The sequence below is a fragment of the Coregonus lavaretus genome (assembly GCF_964263955.1).
Source record: "Coregonus lavaretus genome assembly, chromosome: 3".
Classification (NCBI taxonomy): domain Eukaryota; kingdom Metazoa; phylum Chordata; class Actinopteri; order Salmoniformes; family Salmonidae; genus Coregonus; species Coregonus lavaretus.
Window position 1 is genome coordinate 26,519,374 of NC_139990.1, and position 18,581 is coordinate 26,537,954.

Genomic DNA, 18,581 nt, shown 5'->3' on the forward strand with positions numbered 1-18,581 from the left:
GGAGGTTCCTAGGTGTGAGAAGTGTGCAGAAGGGCATAAGACAAAGGAATGTGTAGCATTGGGGAAAATAGTGGTATGTGTTAATTGTAGGGGTGCCCATGGGGCTGGGGATCAGAAATGTCCCATGAGAGAGTGGCAGGTTGAGGTTTCCAGGGTTAGAGTAGTGAAGAAGTTGTCATATGCTGAGGCAGTGAAGAAAGTAGAGGAAGATGGGTCAAGGGGGAGGGATCCTGAGAGGAGTGATGTGAGTAGTAGATCTGTACCAGAACAGAGGAATAAACCAGCAAGTGATATATGTTTCAGTAAGATTGGATTTTTGGCATTTATAGCAATGGTTATCAACTGTACTGCAGGGATGGAACATAAGTCGCAGAAAATAGAGGTTGTGGTGGCAGCTGCAGCGAGGTATTTGGGTGTGCAAGACTTGACATCAGAAGAGGTGTGTTAAGTGACGGTATCCCATCCTTTTAGGCTGTTGGCCTGAAGTAGGACTAAATAGATTTAAATAGTGGAGTATGTTTTTTTATTTATTTTTTATATGTTTTGTTAGTGTAGTGTTAGATTGTAGGGTATTAGTATTATTATTATTTTTAATTTTATTTATTTGTATTATTATTTTTAAAGCAAAGTATAAGGGAGTTATACTCCAGTCTAGTAGGTGGCGGTAATGCAATATTTATTGGATGCCAACTGCCGTTAAACCTCATCGAAGAAGAAGAAGCTTCTGTTTGCCTGCTGTTTGTATCGAGCGCATCACCTCCTAGGCCCGTGTCGTCGTTTTCCCGGTATCATCTACCGCCCAGCCATTATGTCGTCCAGAACATTTTTCGTAGGAGGAAATTGGAAGATGAACGGTGACAAGAAGAGCCTGGGTGAACTCATAACGACCCTGAACACAGCAAGCCTCCACGATGAAACCGGTATGCAATTTTTTGGTCTCTCAAAATATCTTCAGTCTAAAATTAGCCCTAATACGTTGTTTACAGTCCATACTGATTAATACCAATTTCCAATACTTACATGTAAACATGTTATGTAAGGAGTAAATGTGACGGTCTGTTTTTTAACGGTAAGTGTCAAACGACACCGTGACATTGAAGTCACGTGACGTGTAGTTTTCGACTGCTCCATCCATGCAGGGCTGTTGGCCTAGCGCGAGCTGTGCTCATTGGACTGAGCATAGTTTCTCATAAGATCTGAGTGCATCGATGCCACCGGGGCTTGAAATTCCCAATAAGCCAGCTTGTCCGCAATGCCTTGGGACTGGGAATGACTGGCTAAACACTGGTCCTGAGTAAACTTTCCAACAGTCTTAATCTACTGTCACTTACAAGCAAACCTTATGCTGGGACAGTGCTTATGGGATAGGCCAGGGTTCCCCAACTGGCGGGCCGAATTTGGCCCGCGGGTGGTTTTACTTGGCCCCTCCAGTTTTCCGAGCAAAAAACCACATTAATTTTAAAAAAACATTTTATAGACATAAAAGACTAAAAACACCAGTAAATCAGCTCCATGTGATTTTCATTTAAGAAATCTGTTCCCAAGTATTCCCACGTGTAATTTTACATTTTAGTCATTTAGCAGACGCTCTTATCCAGAGCGACTTAGTTAGTGAGTGCATACATTATTTTTTTATTTTTCATACTGGCCCCCCGTGGGAATCGAACCCACAACCCTGGTGTTGCAAACGCCATGCTCTACCAACTGAGCTACATCCCTGCCGGCCATTCCCTCCCCTACCCTGGACGACGCTGGGCCAATTGTGCGCCACCCAATGGGTAATAGAGACACATGATTGTATACAAATGTAAGCAAGGTTTGAAATGATTATGTTTTAGTCAAACATTATATATGTTTGGGCTTCTTGCGGTCAATTTGCAGTCTACAAATTATTTGTAATTATGTTCCGGCCCCTGACCATCCACTCAAGAAAAAATCGGCCCGCGGCTGAATCTAGATGATGATCCCTGAGATAGGCTATCACCACCGATAAAAGGGGAAGCCTTAAAGGCTCTGCATGGTCAATCCGTCATCTGCAGTGGCCTTATAGCATTTACTGCAATACGGCCTCTGTAGAAGTCAGGGCTTTCATACTTCTTACGCTTTGCAGAGCTGTTGTAAAGGAAAATGTCAAAAAGTGAGTTTGTGTTTATAAAGGACCTCCCGCCCCCACCTAGCGTCAACCAATCATGTCAATGCAATTGCTATACGGAGCCCTCTGCATAGTTAAAACATTTGGAGGCGCACAGCGATGCGGTACGGAGCTCGATTTGTCCTCCGGAGGCTCTGCAATTGCATCACTCCCTCTGTACGGAGTCTCTGGATTGCATTTCCGGGGCAACCATAAATTGGCTTTTACAGTGCCTCTCAACTGAAAACTGTGGGCAATGAAACTTCGGAAAGCCATTAACTTCCAAGCGAAGTGGGCGGGGGACTGTTGGGCGACGCGAGCATGGGAGAGGGACATGAACAGGTTTGGACCAAAATTGGGGAAAGCTGAACTTTATGCAAATACTTTGACATTGAGGTACGCTTGACCAATCGAAGCTCATTAGCTTCAAGCCCCTACTGGATTGGATGTGAATAATACATAGCACTATCTAACTTGCTCACTTGCACCCACACAAGGGCGAAACTAACGTGGGGAGGCAGAAACAAGTGCTTGTTAAAATGTACTATTAGTTCTATAATCTTTGCTATTGCTGTGCACATCTGTCCTCACCTCTCTGTAAAGTTATGTTTGTTGGGTAACAGCATCCATGAGAGTTTCCCACAGTGTAGTAGGGCTGGGAATAGCTCTCGAGAACCCAAGGGGTGTCTACCCAAACATTACTAATCTTCAATAGTAATACAGTTTTGGAAACCTTTGGAACTTAACTTTCACATAAGCGAGAAAGAATCTTTAAAATACACCCGGCTGTTTTCACACACTGCCTCGGCTATGACACATCCTCTCACCTTGCGCTCGCATTTCCATTAGACCAGTCCATTCCACATTTCCGGCTGGATTGCATGTGTTTCTCAAAATGCAGCCGGGTACAACTTTCCTAAACTGCATACAGTAAGTGTATTTTTTGTGTTTGAAAAATATGAAAGTGAAGTTCCAAATGTTTACAAAACTCTATTGCGTGCGAGGCATATTTGCGTTTAGACAGCGCATTTGGGCAGCATCAGGGAGGGCTGGGCCTTTCCCTTCACAAGGCTAAAGGGGACGTCCAATGGCTCAATGTAATGCGATGGAATTTGAGTCATGAATAAGGGTAAGGCTGGGAATTGCCAGGGACCTCACAATAGAATATTATCACGACACTTTGGTGCCGATACAATATGTATTGCGTTTCTCACAATTCTATATGTATTGCAATTTGATACTGTGATTGTTATTGTGATTTGATGTTCCTAACATATTGCTCACTATATGTCTGCTGCAGAGAGAAGAGGGAGCATGGAAAAATGAATTTTGATCAGTCATTTAAATAAGTGCTGAAAACACGTTGACTCACTATTTAAAAAGAAGATAGAGAACAAGAAATAGGATGAAAAATACCAGAGTATTTGCTACCTAGCCAAAACATTATTATTTTTACAAATCGATACTTCGAGTTAAAGTATCGATATCATATCGTCCAAAATAATATTGCGATATGTAACTATCGATTCCCCCCCCCCCATCAGACCATGGATCTAAGTCAATGAGCAGATGTACTCCATCCCCAATGTAGCAAATAAATGATTGCATGTTTTGTGTGGGATCAATGTGTTAGCTAGTGATCAAGGATGTGTGCATTACGACACACAAAGGAAAACGTTTTTCAACAAAAAATGAACATTTGCATTTCTTATAGAACAGACAGGTCCAGATAGCCCCTCCATGTTTCAGTCCATGTTTCTCCATTTGGTACCCAATGAACACAACCCTGACCTTTTGAGCCATGTGACCAACCTTCAACCTTCCACTGACCTCAGCAGCTGCAAGGATGTCCATTCTTCTGCTGTTCTCCTAACTCCTACTGTCTCCCTCTCTTTTGTCTCCTCACCCCCACCACTCACTCACTCACACCTCTCATAGAGGTGGTGTGTGGCGCTCCCACCGTCTACCTCGACTTTGCCCGCTCGAACCTGGATGCCAGGATCGGTGTGGCCGCACAGAACTGCTACAAAGTCGCCAAGGGGGCTTTCACTGGCGAGATCAGGTAAGGCTCCACTCTAGCATATGATGACACGTCTTCCACCTTCAAAAATAATCTGTGACAGAAAACTTGTTCAAGGTGGCCTCCTTATTTGGCGATTCCACACCAGCGGGAAATATTTTTGGGTTCTAAGATTGTTCTTGCAATTCTCACATAGGAACTTCATTGGGAGGAAGGATTTTAACATGCTTTCTACATTTGTATCACAATAAAAAAAATTACAAATTGTATGATGAAATTGGCCTATTTAGACCTATACATGCCTCCTGTAAGACCCTATGATCTGTGAACCGTACATAATACAGATAACATATTGGTGTTATTATACTCCTTATAGTGTTAGACATATGGAGTATATCTAGATACTGAAATACAAATTTTCACATTAATTTATCCACAATAAAAAATATGAATCTCAAAACCACCCTTTTTTTGATTTGGCTTATTTTTTAGATGTATTGTTTGTAACAATATACTCTTCAAACACGTAATATTTCCATAGTGGGCTATTTGGTACTTTTAATGATATGACACATTTTATACATAGAAATTGACATTATAGGTCATTAACCACTAGCGTCGGCTAAACAGCCGATTACTCATTTTCAGCCGAATACTTTTTCCACCAGAGATTTGTTTCCATCAAACAGACTTTTTGCGGATAAAAGGCTGTGCTTGATGACATAGTGCACATAAAAATTACTTTTGCGGTTAAGTTGGTTTCCCTTGTATTTTCAACTCTACTAATGGTTTTGTCACAAAAACTGTTGCGTTATATAGCAAATGTGCCCACTCTGGTCTTGGCACGTACGCATGATGAGATTATTATGGATAAGAGCGAGATTATTTATATTTGTCAAACGGCAGCCAAGCATCGATCACCATGTCACCAGATTAAGACCCTCAATATTTATTGGAAATGAGCATCAAGCTCATCACCTTGCACATTCACCACCCTGTGAAGAACATAACTTATTTCATCTGTAGCCTAATAAACTGCATGCTTTCCTGAGTCGTAGTGGGAGGACCACACAACATATCATCGCATGACTCCAAGTTTACTTCGATATGATAGTTATTACATCAATATTTGCACATAAAGGCGTTTCCACCTCCATTTCTCGCATAATTAATTTGACAGACACAAGAAGATCCCACCATGTCTGTCGGCATTTATACAATTGTACCGGCATTTCATGTTTCCATCCGCCCGGTTGTGACTTTTTTCATGTGTCAGGTAATTAATCCGCATGAAATGGTTGGCTGGAACCCTGTTTAGTGAGTGAATTTCAGGACTCTACAGTGCGACCATTTTACTCGCACTACTAAAAATAGATGTGTGCGAACTGAAAAAGTAAAGTATGAGCACATGTGCGAGTTGAGATTTTTATCGCAACCCCAAAAAAATCATACCGTAGCTATTTTCAAAGTATTTCTGCCGTTTCTGTTTCGTAAGTGGTAGCTAATCACACAAAGAACCATATAAATAAGATTGGTTTTCTTATTTCTATGCCAAGAACCACATAGAGTCCCATATATCCCACCTGGGGCGCTGTGCACACTGAGTGAAGTACAAAAGTATTCATTTTTAGAAGCGCACAGGCATAGAAGTTGGTTTAATTTACCCAAAGGTCTACTAAAGTGTGACTTTGTCCTAGTTTCTTAGCTATTTACATCGTTTTGATCTCACAGTAGGTTGTTCATAATTTGAAGAACAGACATCATTGTGGCCATTCATATCTTGCAGTAAAACTGTAAATAAGACTTCAATCTCAAGAGAAGACAGGTTAAAGGTGCAATATGCAGAAATCACTAGAATTCTAATAGTTAGCCTAATTTCAGTTTGACAAAACAAGCTGTCATTATGTAGAGAATCATTGTACCATCTAAACCACTGTGAAATATATTTTCCATAACCCAAATTTGGTCTGGTCGCCAAAAGTTACATATTGCAGCTTTAAATGTTAAAGGTTTAATGTTCTTTTACTTTGAAAATAGTCCTGATCATATAGGCCTAGGCAATATCCAAAACAACAAAAAATACACTGAATTCATACATTTTCTGTAATTTAAATGGTAAAATCATGTCCTTCTACACACAATACCACAATTAATATTTCCAATCTGGGTAGTAAATTTGATAATGTATTCAATAATTTTGCGGTGTATTTCGGATGGAATCAAGGCATTAGAATGTACATTTTGGCTGGCTACGCCTGGTACTAGCAAGTCACCAGCAGAGAGTTCCCTTTTTAATCAATTTTCGCATTCACTGTGTTGGTGGTGCTCATAAAATTGATCACACCTTCAGAATTAGCAGAGAGCCTACACTGGAAATGTGATGTACTTGTAGAGTATATTGTTCTAAACAATGTCTTAAAGTGAACAACATTTTACTGAGGAGGTTGACAATTCTCACATTGAATAAATGAATGTGAGAATTGTATTTCAGAATCAAAACCTAATCTATATTTTAGAGCACACTATAAGGAGTATAATGACACCAAGATGTTGTCTGTATCATGTATGGTTCACAGATCATAGGGTCTTACAGGAGGCATGTATAGGTCTACAAAGGGCCTAAAATGGCCACTTTCATCATGATTTTCAAAAACAAAATGGTTTATGATACAAATGTAAAAAGCATTTAAAACATCCTTCCTCCAAATGGCAATTCTCACAGAAACGTCATGACAATCTGAGATACCAAAAATATATTTAGCTGACGTGGAATCACCCTATTTTCAATTAAATCTACTATTCTACTATTAGTGGATGTATTGAGAATCCCTCTCTCACTTCCTCAGCCCTGCAATGATCAAGGACTGTGGCGTGGAGTGGGTGATTCTAGGCCACTCGGAGAGGCGCCATGTGTTCGGGGAGAGCGACGAGCTGATTGGTCAGAAGGTGGCCCACGCCCTGGAGAATGACCTGGGGGTAATCGCCTGCATCGGAGAGAAGCTGGAGGAGAGAGAGGCTGGAACCACAGAGGAGGTGGTGTACGCCCAGACTCAGGCCATCGCAGGTAACAGCTGGGTTCGAACCCTGGGTCTGATGTGCGTCAGAGGACTGTGTTAGCCCTGTGACTAACACCGTAATCTTTCTCATCATGCAAGTGTGATGCACCACACCAACACATGATGTACAGTATTTACCCATTGTTTTATCTACTGAATAATTCTGTGGGATTTTTTTTTTTTTATGTCCATGAAAGCTTAATTTTATCTCTTCTACCCGCTCTAGATTCAGTTAGCCCGTTCAGCATACAGTGGGGGAAAAAAGTATTTAGTCAGCCACCAATTGTGCAAGTTCTCCCACTTATAAAGATGAGAGAGGCCTGTAATTTTCATCATAGGTACACGTCAACTATGACAGACAAAATGAGAAAAACATTTCCAGAAAATCACATTGTATGATTTTTAATGAATTTATTTGCAGATTATGGTGGAAAATAAGTATTTGGTTAATAACAAAAGTTTCTCAATACTTTGTTATATACCCTTTGTTGGCAATGACACAGGTCAAACGTTTTCTGTAAGTCTACACAAGGTTTTCACACACTGTTGCTGGTATTTTGGCCCATTCCTCCATGCAGATCTCCTCTAGAGCAGTGATGTTTTGGGGCTGTCGCTGGGCAACACGGACTTTCAACTCCCTCCAAAGATTTTCTATGGGGTTGAGATCTGGAGACTGGCTAGGCCACTCCAGGACCTTGAAATGCTTCTTACGAAGCCACTCCTTCGTTGCCCGGGCGGTGTGTTTGGGATCATTGTCATGCTGAAAGACCCAGCTACGTTTCATCTTCAATGCCCTTGCTGATGGAAGGAGGTTTTCACTCAAAATCTCACGATACATGGCCCCATTCATTCTTTCCTTTACACGGATCAGTCGTCCTGGTCCCTTTGCAGAAAAACAGCCCCAAAGCATGATGTTTCCACCCCCATGCTTCACAGTAGGTATGGTGTTCTTTGGATGCAACTCAGCATTCTTTGTCCTCCAAACACGACGAGTTGAGTTTTTACCAAAAAGTTATATTTTGGTTTCATCTGACCATATGACCTTCTCCCAATCCTCTTCTGGATCATCCAAATGCACTCTAGCAAACTTCAGACGGGCCTGGACATGTACTGGCTTAAGCAGGGGGACACGTCTGGCACTGCAGGATTTGAGTCCCTGGCGGCGTAGTGTGTTACTGATGGTAGGCTTTGTTACTTTGGTCCCAGCTCTCTGCAGGTCATTCACTAGGTCCCCCCGTGTGGTTCTGGGATTTTTGCTCACTGTTCTTGTGATCATTTTGACCCCACGGGGTGAGATCTTGCGTGGAGCCCCAGATCGAGGGAGATTATCAGTGGTCTTGTATGTCTTCCATTTCCTAATAATTGCTCCCACAGTTGATTTCTTCAAACCAAGCTGCTTACCTATTACAGATACAGTCTTCCCAGCCTGGTGCAGGTCTACAATTTTGTTTCTGGTGTCCTTTGACAGCTCTTTGGTCTTGGCCATAGTGGAGTTTGGAGTGTGACTGTTTGAGGTTGTGGACAGGTGTCTTTTATACTGATAACAAGTTCAAACAGGTGCATTAATACAGGTAACGAGTGGAGGACAGAGGAGCCTCTTAAAGAAGAAGTTACAGGTCTGTGAGAGCCAGAAATCTTGCTTGTTTGTAGGTGACCAAATACTTATTTTCCACCATAATTTGCAAATAAATTCATTAAAAATCCTACAATGTGATTTTCTGGAGAAAAAAAATCTCAATTTGGCTGTCATAGTTGACGTGTACCTATGATGAAAATTACAGGCCTCTCTCATCTTTTTAAGTGGGATAACTTGCACAATTGGTGGCTGACTAAATACTTTTTTCCCCCACTGTAGCCCTGTTGTACACCTTCCAAAAAGGTTTTGCCGCTATTTCGGTTTAAGTGGAAAATGTTAGTCTCAAATGCCTGGATGTTGCCTTGAACTTGTGTGCCCCTTATTCAGGAAGTAGTCAAAGGGGTTGGAAGTAGTTCACTAAACGGTGGTGTTGCATGATGAGAAACCTTGCCAGAGACCTAAGAAATTAACTCTAGGGTCCATTCCATTCAATTGGTTTACTTACCACATATTGTATTATACATTTAAGGCAATTAGTGGTAGGCCAACATACCTTATCATTATCTACATACAGTGCCGTCCATTATCTTGATAATAAGCTGTTGTGTTGTAGACAACGTGAAGGACTGGAGCAAAGTGGTGCTGGCTTACGAGCCTGTGTGGGCCATCGGTACCGGCAAGACAGCCTCACCTGAGCAGGTACTACTCATCACCGTTTCATAACAATATTTACTTATTTACCTACAAAATGCATACTTTGCTATGTTATTTAATAGTTACAAGCTGCTCTGTGGGAAATTCATATTGGTTTGCTTAATCGCATGCATTGAAAAAGTATTGGAAAATTTAGGAGATGCCAAGTTGTCTGAACATGACTGCAGGTGCAGTGAGTGGGATTGTTACGTGAAAGGCACCAAATGTCAGTTGGCATCTCGGCATGGCCTGCTTCCATCAATCTTCATAGACCTAAGCATTTCACTGTAAGGTCTTCAACTGTTGTATTCGGCGCATGTGAAAAATACAATTTTGATTTGATGTTTAGGCCTGCCGTACACTCACTAGAAACGCATTCATTACCCTCACTATCAAGACTATATTATGCGCATGTCTTTATTCCCAGGAACTTGCCCATGCACTGTGCATTCTGTGCTTACACAGTCTATTGCATTCACAAATATTGTTATAATTGTTAGGGAGATATGTAGATAAGTACATCTTCAACAATAGTTCCATGGCCGAGTGGCGCAGTGGTCTAAGGCACTGCATCGCAGTGCTAGCTGTGCCACTAGAGATCCTGGTACGAATCCAGGCTCTGTCATAAGACGGCCGTGACAGGGAGACCCATGGGGCGGCGCACAATTGACCCAGCGTCGTCCAGGGTAGGGGAGGGAATGGCCGGCAGGGATGTTGGTAGAGCATGGCGTTTGGAATGCCAGGGTTGTGGGTTCGTTTCCCACGGGGGGGCAGTATGAAAAAAAGAATGTATGCACTCACTAACTGTAAGTCGCTCTGGATAAGAGCGTCTGCTAAATTACTAAAATGTAATGTAAAATGTTGTTGTTTTCTTTGTATCGTTTGAAGAAATTGTTTAGTGGTTTGTGCAAAATGTGGTTATAGTGAGCACCATTTTATTTCTGCTGCAAGAGTAGAGTAGTGTTTTTAAAGGCCCAGTGCAGTCAAATTTGATTTTCCTGTGTTTTATGTATATTTCCACACTGATGTTGGATTAATACTGTGAAATTGTGAAAATTATGATAATGCCCTTTCATTCTAATAGCTGTTTGAAAATACTGCCTGACATTTTTTGTGGGGGTGGGATGGAGTTTTAGCCTGCCTGATGACATCACCAGGCGATAAATTAGTTCATAGACCAATAAGAGAGTGAGTTCCAAACCTCCCTGCCAATAACAGCTAGTTTTCAGTTTTCCCCTCCACACTCCGACCACTCCCAGACAGTCCTAGCAAAATGATTGCTTGAGAAATTGCTCTTTGCTAAGAAACATTTATTTTTACCATTTTAATTAAAAACAATCACAGTAAGGTACTTAATTGTTAACCAGGAATTATTTGATATTGAGATGGCTGCATTGGACCTTTTTAACCTTTATTTATCCAGGCTAGTCTGAGAGAATACATTTTTCAAGAGACCTGGTCCATGAGAGATCTGGTGTGCATGTATCTATTTACTATACAGTGCATTCAGAAAGTATTCAGACCCCTTTACTTTTTCCATATTTTATTACGTTACAGCCTTATTCTAAAATTGATTAAATTGTTTTTTTTCCTCATAACTCTACACACAATACCCAATAATGACATCGTGAAAACAGGTTGTTAGAAATGTATCACATTTACTTAAGTATTCAGACCCTTTACTCAGTACTTTGTTGAAGCACCTTTGGCAGTGATTACAGCCTCGAGTCTTCTTGGGTATGATGCTACAAGCTTGGCACATCTGTATTTGGGGAGTTTCTCCCTTCTCTGCAGATCGTCTCAAGCTCTGTCAGGTTGGATAGGGAGTGTCGCTACACAGCTATTTTCAGGTCTCTCCAGAGACGTTAGATCAGGTTCAAGTCCGGGCTGTGGCTGGGCCACTCAAGGACATTCAGAGACTTGTCCCAAAGCCACTCATGCGTTGTCTTGGCTGTGTGCTTAGGGTCGTTGTCCTGTTGGATGGTGAACCTTCGCCCCAGTTTGAGGTCCTGAGCGCTCTGGAGCAGGTTTTCATCAAGGATCTCTCTGTACTTTGCTCCGTTCTCTTTCCCTCGATCCTGACTAGTCTCCCAGTCCCTGCCGCTGAAAAACATTCCCACATCATGATTCTGCCACCACCATGCTTCACCGTAGGGATGGTGCCTGGTTTTCTCCAGACGTGAAGCTTGGCATTCAGGCCAAAGAGTTCAATCTTGGTTTCATCAGACCAGAGAATCTTGTTTCTCATGGTCTGTCCTTTTAGGTGCCTTTTGGCAAACTCCAAGCGGGCTGTCATGTGCCTTTTTACTGAGGAGTGGCTTCCGTTTAAGCCACTCTACCATAAAGGCCTGATTGGTGGAGTGCTGCAGAGATGGTTGTCCTTCTGGAAGGTTCTCCCATCTCCACAGAGGAACTCTGGAGGTCTGTCAGAGTAACCAAGGCCCTTCTTCCCGATTGCTCAGTTTGGCCGGGCGGCCAGCTCTAGGAAGAGTCTTGGTGGTTCCAAACTTCTTCCATTTAAGAATGATGGTGGCCACTGTGTTCTTGGGGACCTTCAATGCTGCAGACATTTTTTGGTACCATTCCCCAGACCTCATGGCTTTGTTTTTGCTCTGACATGCACTGTCAATTGTGGGGCCTTATATAGACAGGTGTGTGCCTTTCCAAATAATGTCCAATCAATTGAATTTACCACAGGTGGACTCCAATCAAGTTGTAGAAACATCTCAAGGATGATCAATAGAAACAGGATGCACCTGAGCTCAATTTCGAGTCTCAAAGCAAATGGTCTGAATACTTATGTAAATAGGGTATTAAAAAAAAAAAAAAAAATTATAAATGTGCGAACATTTCTAAAAACCTGTTTTCACTTTGTCATTATGGGGTATTGTGTGTAGATTGATGAGGGAAAACATTTATTTAATCCATTTTAGAATAAGGCTGTAACGTAACAAAATGTGGAAAAAGTCAAGGGATCTGAATACTTTCCAAATGCACTGTAAATTCCTGTGTGTGTGTGTGTGTGTGTGTGTGTGTGTGTGTGAACTTCTCGTTTCGCCCCAGGCCCAGGAGGTGCATGAGAAGCTGAGGGAGTGGATAAGGGCCAACGTCTCTGACGCCGTGGCTAACTCCGTCCGCATTATCTACGGAGGTCAGTAGGGGACACACTGAACCCAGCACTGGGAAGCCTATCTTTTCAGAGGGTCTTATACATTCTCTAGAAGGCTGCTGATAGCTAAGAGACAATCCCCAGAGATTGGAAATCTAAACAAATATGTATTGGGCTGTATAGAATTAGGGTCAAATAAACACTGACAATCAAATGGACCTTAGAGCATGTATAAATGACTTTGGTAGGTATGTACATTGGTATCTTGAACTTTTGAGAATAATATTTGTGTTCCTAAACCTTTTCATATATTATAAACCTTACATATGTACACACACTTGTGATAAAAAAATTAAAAAAATGTTTTACCAAAGTCCCTCCCCTCTCCTCCAGGCTCAGTGACTGGTGCCAACTGCAAAGAGCTAGGCTCCCAAAACGATGTGGATGGCTTCCTGGTGGGCGGAGCCTCCCTCAAGCCCGAGTTTGTTGACATCATCAATGCACGTGCCTAGAGCGCACAAGAGCAACCTAACCTGCTGCTAGTAGTGTCCTGTGACTGTCCCTCTTCCCAGAGTCTCTGTGTGACAATGTCTTACCTGTGTTTTTGTGTGTCAACAAGGGACTATTTGACTCACTTTGTACTACACTGTAGTTTAGGGGCACGCCACAGTAAAAGTCCCACATTAAGAAGTCCAGTTGATTTCACCATTGGTTTATCCAGATGGTATTCTGTGTGTTGAGGATGGGACTTTTATTATTGAACGGCCCTTTGGATGCAAGTTCCTAACAACTAATATATCAACTATATACAATCTAAAATATATATTTCTGATATATTAATAAGCACTGCACTTGATGTTCCACACTGGATATGTGCTCACTCACTACTGTAAGGGGACCACGACTTTGTGTATTGCTAGTGGCTGTACAAGTTGCAGTGTCACTAGAAGCACAGTCATGCACATGCTTGGTTTAGTCCCTCTCTCTCTCTCCTATTGGTTGAATCACATGTCAGTAACATTTTCCAGAAAATGACTGTCAAGACAAACCCACAAGGCTGAAGACTACTTGAATAAATGGTTGTCTGTGCTGTGAACTTGCCTGTGTTCTCCCTCCTTTGAGTCTGTCCTCCATTTCTATGGCTTTTTATTGTCATGTCGTCGACCTTGAGACATTGCAGAATTTATTCAAACCAACACAAGTCTCTCCAGTTACTGCATGACTTGCAGAAATATGGCTCCTTCCATCCACCAAAAGCACACTGGATAACACTTTCTTGTAAACAAAACGATGGAAAAGGTGCAACGATCACTCACTATTAAAAACATATTTATGTTTCAGCCTTCATCAATGGCCTTCATCAGAACCTTTACAATGAGCAAATGTTTTGTCTGCACCTCTACTCACCTTAGTTGAGCACCCTCCACTTTCCATTCTAAACAATCATGATTTCAGTTTCCCCTGTATTAATTTAGCAGCGGCATGCCACTTTTAAGATCAGAGTAACAAGTTACATATCTTCCTCAAATTCTCATCAGATCCTCAGAGAAACCTCCAAGGTAACTAGCTAGCTATCTTGTAGTCCTGGAAGTGTAGCCAACCCAATTAAAGGAATACTTAAATTGGGTTGGCTACACTTATCTACTTCCCCAGAGTCAGATGAAAATGTTGTCTCTGCGTGCAGATTTAATTAAGTTGCTAACTAGTGTAGCACAATTGACTGGAAGTCTATGGGGAACCGCTAGCTGTTCCTGTAGACTTCCAGTCATTGCACTAATGCTAGTTAGCATTGGCTCATGAAACTACCTCAATGGCTGCATTTACACAATTCTGATCTTTGTTTTCACTAATTGGTCTTTACACCAATCAATTCAGCTCTGAAAAGGATGTTGTGGAAATTCTTACACTGGGACACTCGAGGTCAATCTTAAATGCATCATCCTTTATTCTCAGCGTGCTGGAGAGGTTCCAACCAACTCAATGCACCATAGTACATGTCAATCAGGAGCTCTGCTGGGGCTATCCCAGCAGTTGTTTTATATACGGCTATACCCAGACAAGTTATATTTGCATAATAAAGTAATCATTACCGTTTTGTTTCATTCATGTGACCGACCAATACTGGTTCATAACGTGACAGACCAATACCTCATGATGCTTCTTCTCTCTAAGCTGAGACCTTGAAACTGAGATATCTTTCATTCTCAAAACAAGGTCTGGGCGTATTGCCAAATTGCAGCTACTGATAGTGAGGATATGTTCAGTCAGTCACTTGCATGAACACAGAGCATGAACACAGAAATTGGTTTATAGAAAATCACATAGAAATGTATAGGTTTGTAAAGCACCAACATTACAATTTCCATCACATTCCATCCTCTTATCACTTTCCATCACATTCCATCCTCTTATCATAATAATCATTACATTTTAATGTAATCACTTACATTTTAGCTTCCCTCAAAGGAGATTCTATCTGTTTGAGTTCAGTGTGTACTGGCGGCTATCTATTGTTCCACAGGAAGCTTATCTCTTAACCCAAACACCAGATGGCTTAAACACGAGAGCAGTGGACCAGGCCTTGAAAAGTGAGCGGCCTCTAATTTAAGTCGCAATGCTCAATCCCTCTGTCTTACTTCTTCAAATTACTAAAATGTTGCATTATTGGATTGCTATCTGAAAGCCAATTACCATTCACCTTGTTACTTTCACTAGTCTCCATATCTGTTTCCCTCAACTTGGACTTCCTTCCATATAGGAAGACCTCAATCACTACTGCTTAAACACACGGATCACTCTCAAACAACATTCTGCTTTTCCCTCTATTTCAAGGTTTAAAACAAAACAAAAAAACATGATAACTTTCTCCATTTTGGAAGACATTGTTTGTATTTTAGTATACCTTCAAAAAGTTACTCTATATTTTTATTACCAATCTCTGTTGGATATTCAATTTCTGCTTCAACATTTATTAAATTACTATTATTTTAAGATTTATATGTAATGCTTTGGAGGGATCAATATGTATTAACTCAATCAATATATATTCCCCTGTAGATGGCATGCTCTGTCCATAATAAGTCTCTACCTAGCACGCTAAACGGTTGAGTAGGTGAATACAGAAAATCATTGGTTCTATTTTACAGGGTATGGGCTTATTTCAAAATGTATTATCAGGGTGGAGGAAATCTCATAAGCGTGTATAGTTGTATTGGTTAGGGGCAAATCAAGTCCCGAACAATGCTTTAACCTAATTTTCATCAAATGATCCATAAAGGGACCACTCTGAACAGAATACCTTTTACACCACTTATGTACATCTACGTATGGGTAGATGTTACTTCATCAGATCCCTAGTAACCCATTATATAAATATTATGTTACTTTATCTCTAGTAACCCATTATACATTTCTGCTACATCACAAATTCCTTCTCTACACCAGTGTTCTATTCATACAGGGGTTTACATTTTCACTAGTGTTCTATTTAACAGCATATTTGGAAATAGTACTTTCTCTTTTCATATCTCCATACAGAATCCCTTTATGACATTATAAAGCTTTAGATTTTCACCTCCACACCGCAGCAACAATCACAGCGCAGCAGCCCGAGAGGTAAACATATCTTTCAATGGCTTCTCCTGTCAGTGCTCACTACCTGTAGATCGATGGGCGGTGGTGGACAGAACCCCTAGATAACGTTATAGATCTAAAAACTCAGCTCACACAGAACTGGTTGGGGTATCCATTCTTTCATGCACTCAGTAATCCTCTTTCACACCGGAGCTAGTCCCCTGACAGCTCTCATTCACTCAGTAATTTATAGCTACATTTCTCAATCAATCTTAAAAGTAATAATTTCAATCCATTTATTCTCCAAATTTCAATCAGCCAAATTTACATTTACATTTTACATTTTAGTCATTTAGCAGACGCTCTTATCCAGAGCGACTTACAGTTAGTGAGTGCATACAAACTTCAATCTTAATAGTAATAATTTCCAAATTCCAATCAATCTTATTATCTTAATATCCAAATTTCAATCAATCAGCTCGTTATCCAATTTTCATTCAGCTTAATATGTCATATCTCACAATCACACAGCTTTCACATCCACATTCAATTAGTACTATTCCCAAACACACTCGGTAATCTCCCTCATTACCCCATGTGCATCGTCAACGATTCTCTTGTCGTTACTTGCTATGCACCATATGTATCTTCACTATACATATAAAATAGCACAGAGTGCACCTTATGCTGTTCTCTACCAGTGGCTGCAGACCACGTAGACGTCTCTAATAAATGCCTACAGACAGCTGTCAGCGGGGCATGATACCGTTACTTGCCCTAGCTCTAGCCTTCTTCCACGTCATTTGTATCTTCAACGGTTCCTCTATAGTCTCTACAGTATCCATGGTCCCTGAGCATCTGTAGTCCCTGAGCATCCATAGTCCCTATAGTTATAGCATCTATGGTCCCTACAGCATCTATAGTCCCTCATCATCTACAGTCCTCAGCATCCATAGTATCAATAACTTATATAGTCATAAATGCTATGGTCTCTATAGGCTCTGTAGTCTTGTCGCTTCCCATATATGTAAATAACACCCTGTATTCAAAAACACCTCATATTATTTTGTAGGCTAGTGGTACCCTCCTTCTACATCTTTATGTTTCTTTTCATTGGTTTTATAATTTTTATTACATTTTTATACAAATTCATTTAAATTGACTTACTGAAATCAGTTGCCGTCCCTCAATTGTTTGCAGATTATGTGTCTCCTCCTGGGAAGCTCAAAGTAACGGTCTGGTCTGGGCGGGTCCTCGTCCTCTTTTGGTCAGACAGGAATTTCCCTCACGCTTCATAAAATGTGCCACCGGTTTTCCTTGCAGAACCCAATTGGAAAGCTTCGCTGGCAGAATCAATCATCCGGTTCATGACGCCATATTGTCGTGGAAATTCTTACACAGGGACACTCGAAGATAATCTTAAATTAATCATCCTTTATTGTCAGCGCGCTGGAGAAGTTCCAACCAACTCAATGCACCATAGTGAGGCCGTCCCAGCAGTTGTCTTATATACGGCTATACACAGACAAGTTATATTTGCATGATTTAGCATAATAAATACATCATTACCATTTTGTTTCATTCATGTGACCGACCAATACTTCACAATGTTTCTTCTCTCTAAGCTGAGACCTTGAAACTGAGATATCTTTCGTTCTCAAAACAAGGTCTGGGCATACTGCCAAATTGCAGCTACTGATAGTGAGGATATGTTCAGTCAGTCACTTGCATGAACACAGAGCATGAACACAGAAATTGGTTTATAGCAAATCACATGAATGGAACATAGAAATGTATAGAATAGAAAAGCACCAACTTTAACATTTCCATCACAAGGACCTGATGTGATTGGTCAAAAGACCAATAAGTGGAAAAATATATATATTTCGGCTGCCTGTGTAAATGCAGCCTAACTTCCTTCATACTGGACGCAGAGACATACAAAAGGTATCCACCAGTGTATCTGACTCTGAGGAAGTAGATAAAGGGCTTCATTGCCAAAATCCTGAAGTATGTAATAATTGTTAGCTAAGATACAGTAACATTACACTAGCTAAATAGTTTACAAATGGTAACAATATGGTATAATCAATTCACTTGCCAAACATAAAATAGTGTTACAGCAAGTGTTTGTCATTTGTTCTGTATTTTATTTGAGTACTGCATGGGAAAGTTGTGTGGGACAGTGGGCGCATACTGTGGCATCCAGTGCCTTACATTGAGAACTACAAGTACAGCACAAAGATGTGCATTGGTTGTAGAACCAGAAAAGGTTTTAACATTTCAGTCATTTACATTTGTGTGTAGGCTATATATGATGTAGGGAGAAATTGCCCCCATATGCTGCTCTAAGGTCATTTTTGTGTGACATTAAGATTAGGAGAGGGTAAGCTGATATTAATAAATAAAGTGACAATGCCAGT

At 40.9% G+C, this 18,581-nt stretch overlaps 1 protein-coding gene across 1 annotated transcript; it reads left to right on the forward strand.

Annotated features, from left to right (window-relative positions):
• Positions 1-727: 727 nt before the first annotated feature.
• Positions 728-13,681, forward strand: LOC311110431 (triosephosphate isomerase A-like). The gene is made up of 6 exons (XM_084153008.1): positions 728-920; positions 4,070-4,193; positions 6,998-7,215; positions 9,397-9,482; positions 12,540-12,627; positions 12,979-13,681. Exons 1-6 carry the CDS (start codon positions 809-811, stop codon positions 13,095-13,097), a joined length of 747 nt encoding a protein of 248 aa, XP_084009134.1. The 5' UTR covers positions 728-808; the 3' UTR covers positions 13,098-13,681.
• The last annotated feature ends 4,900 nt before the right edge of the window (positions 13,682-18,581 follow it).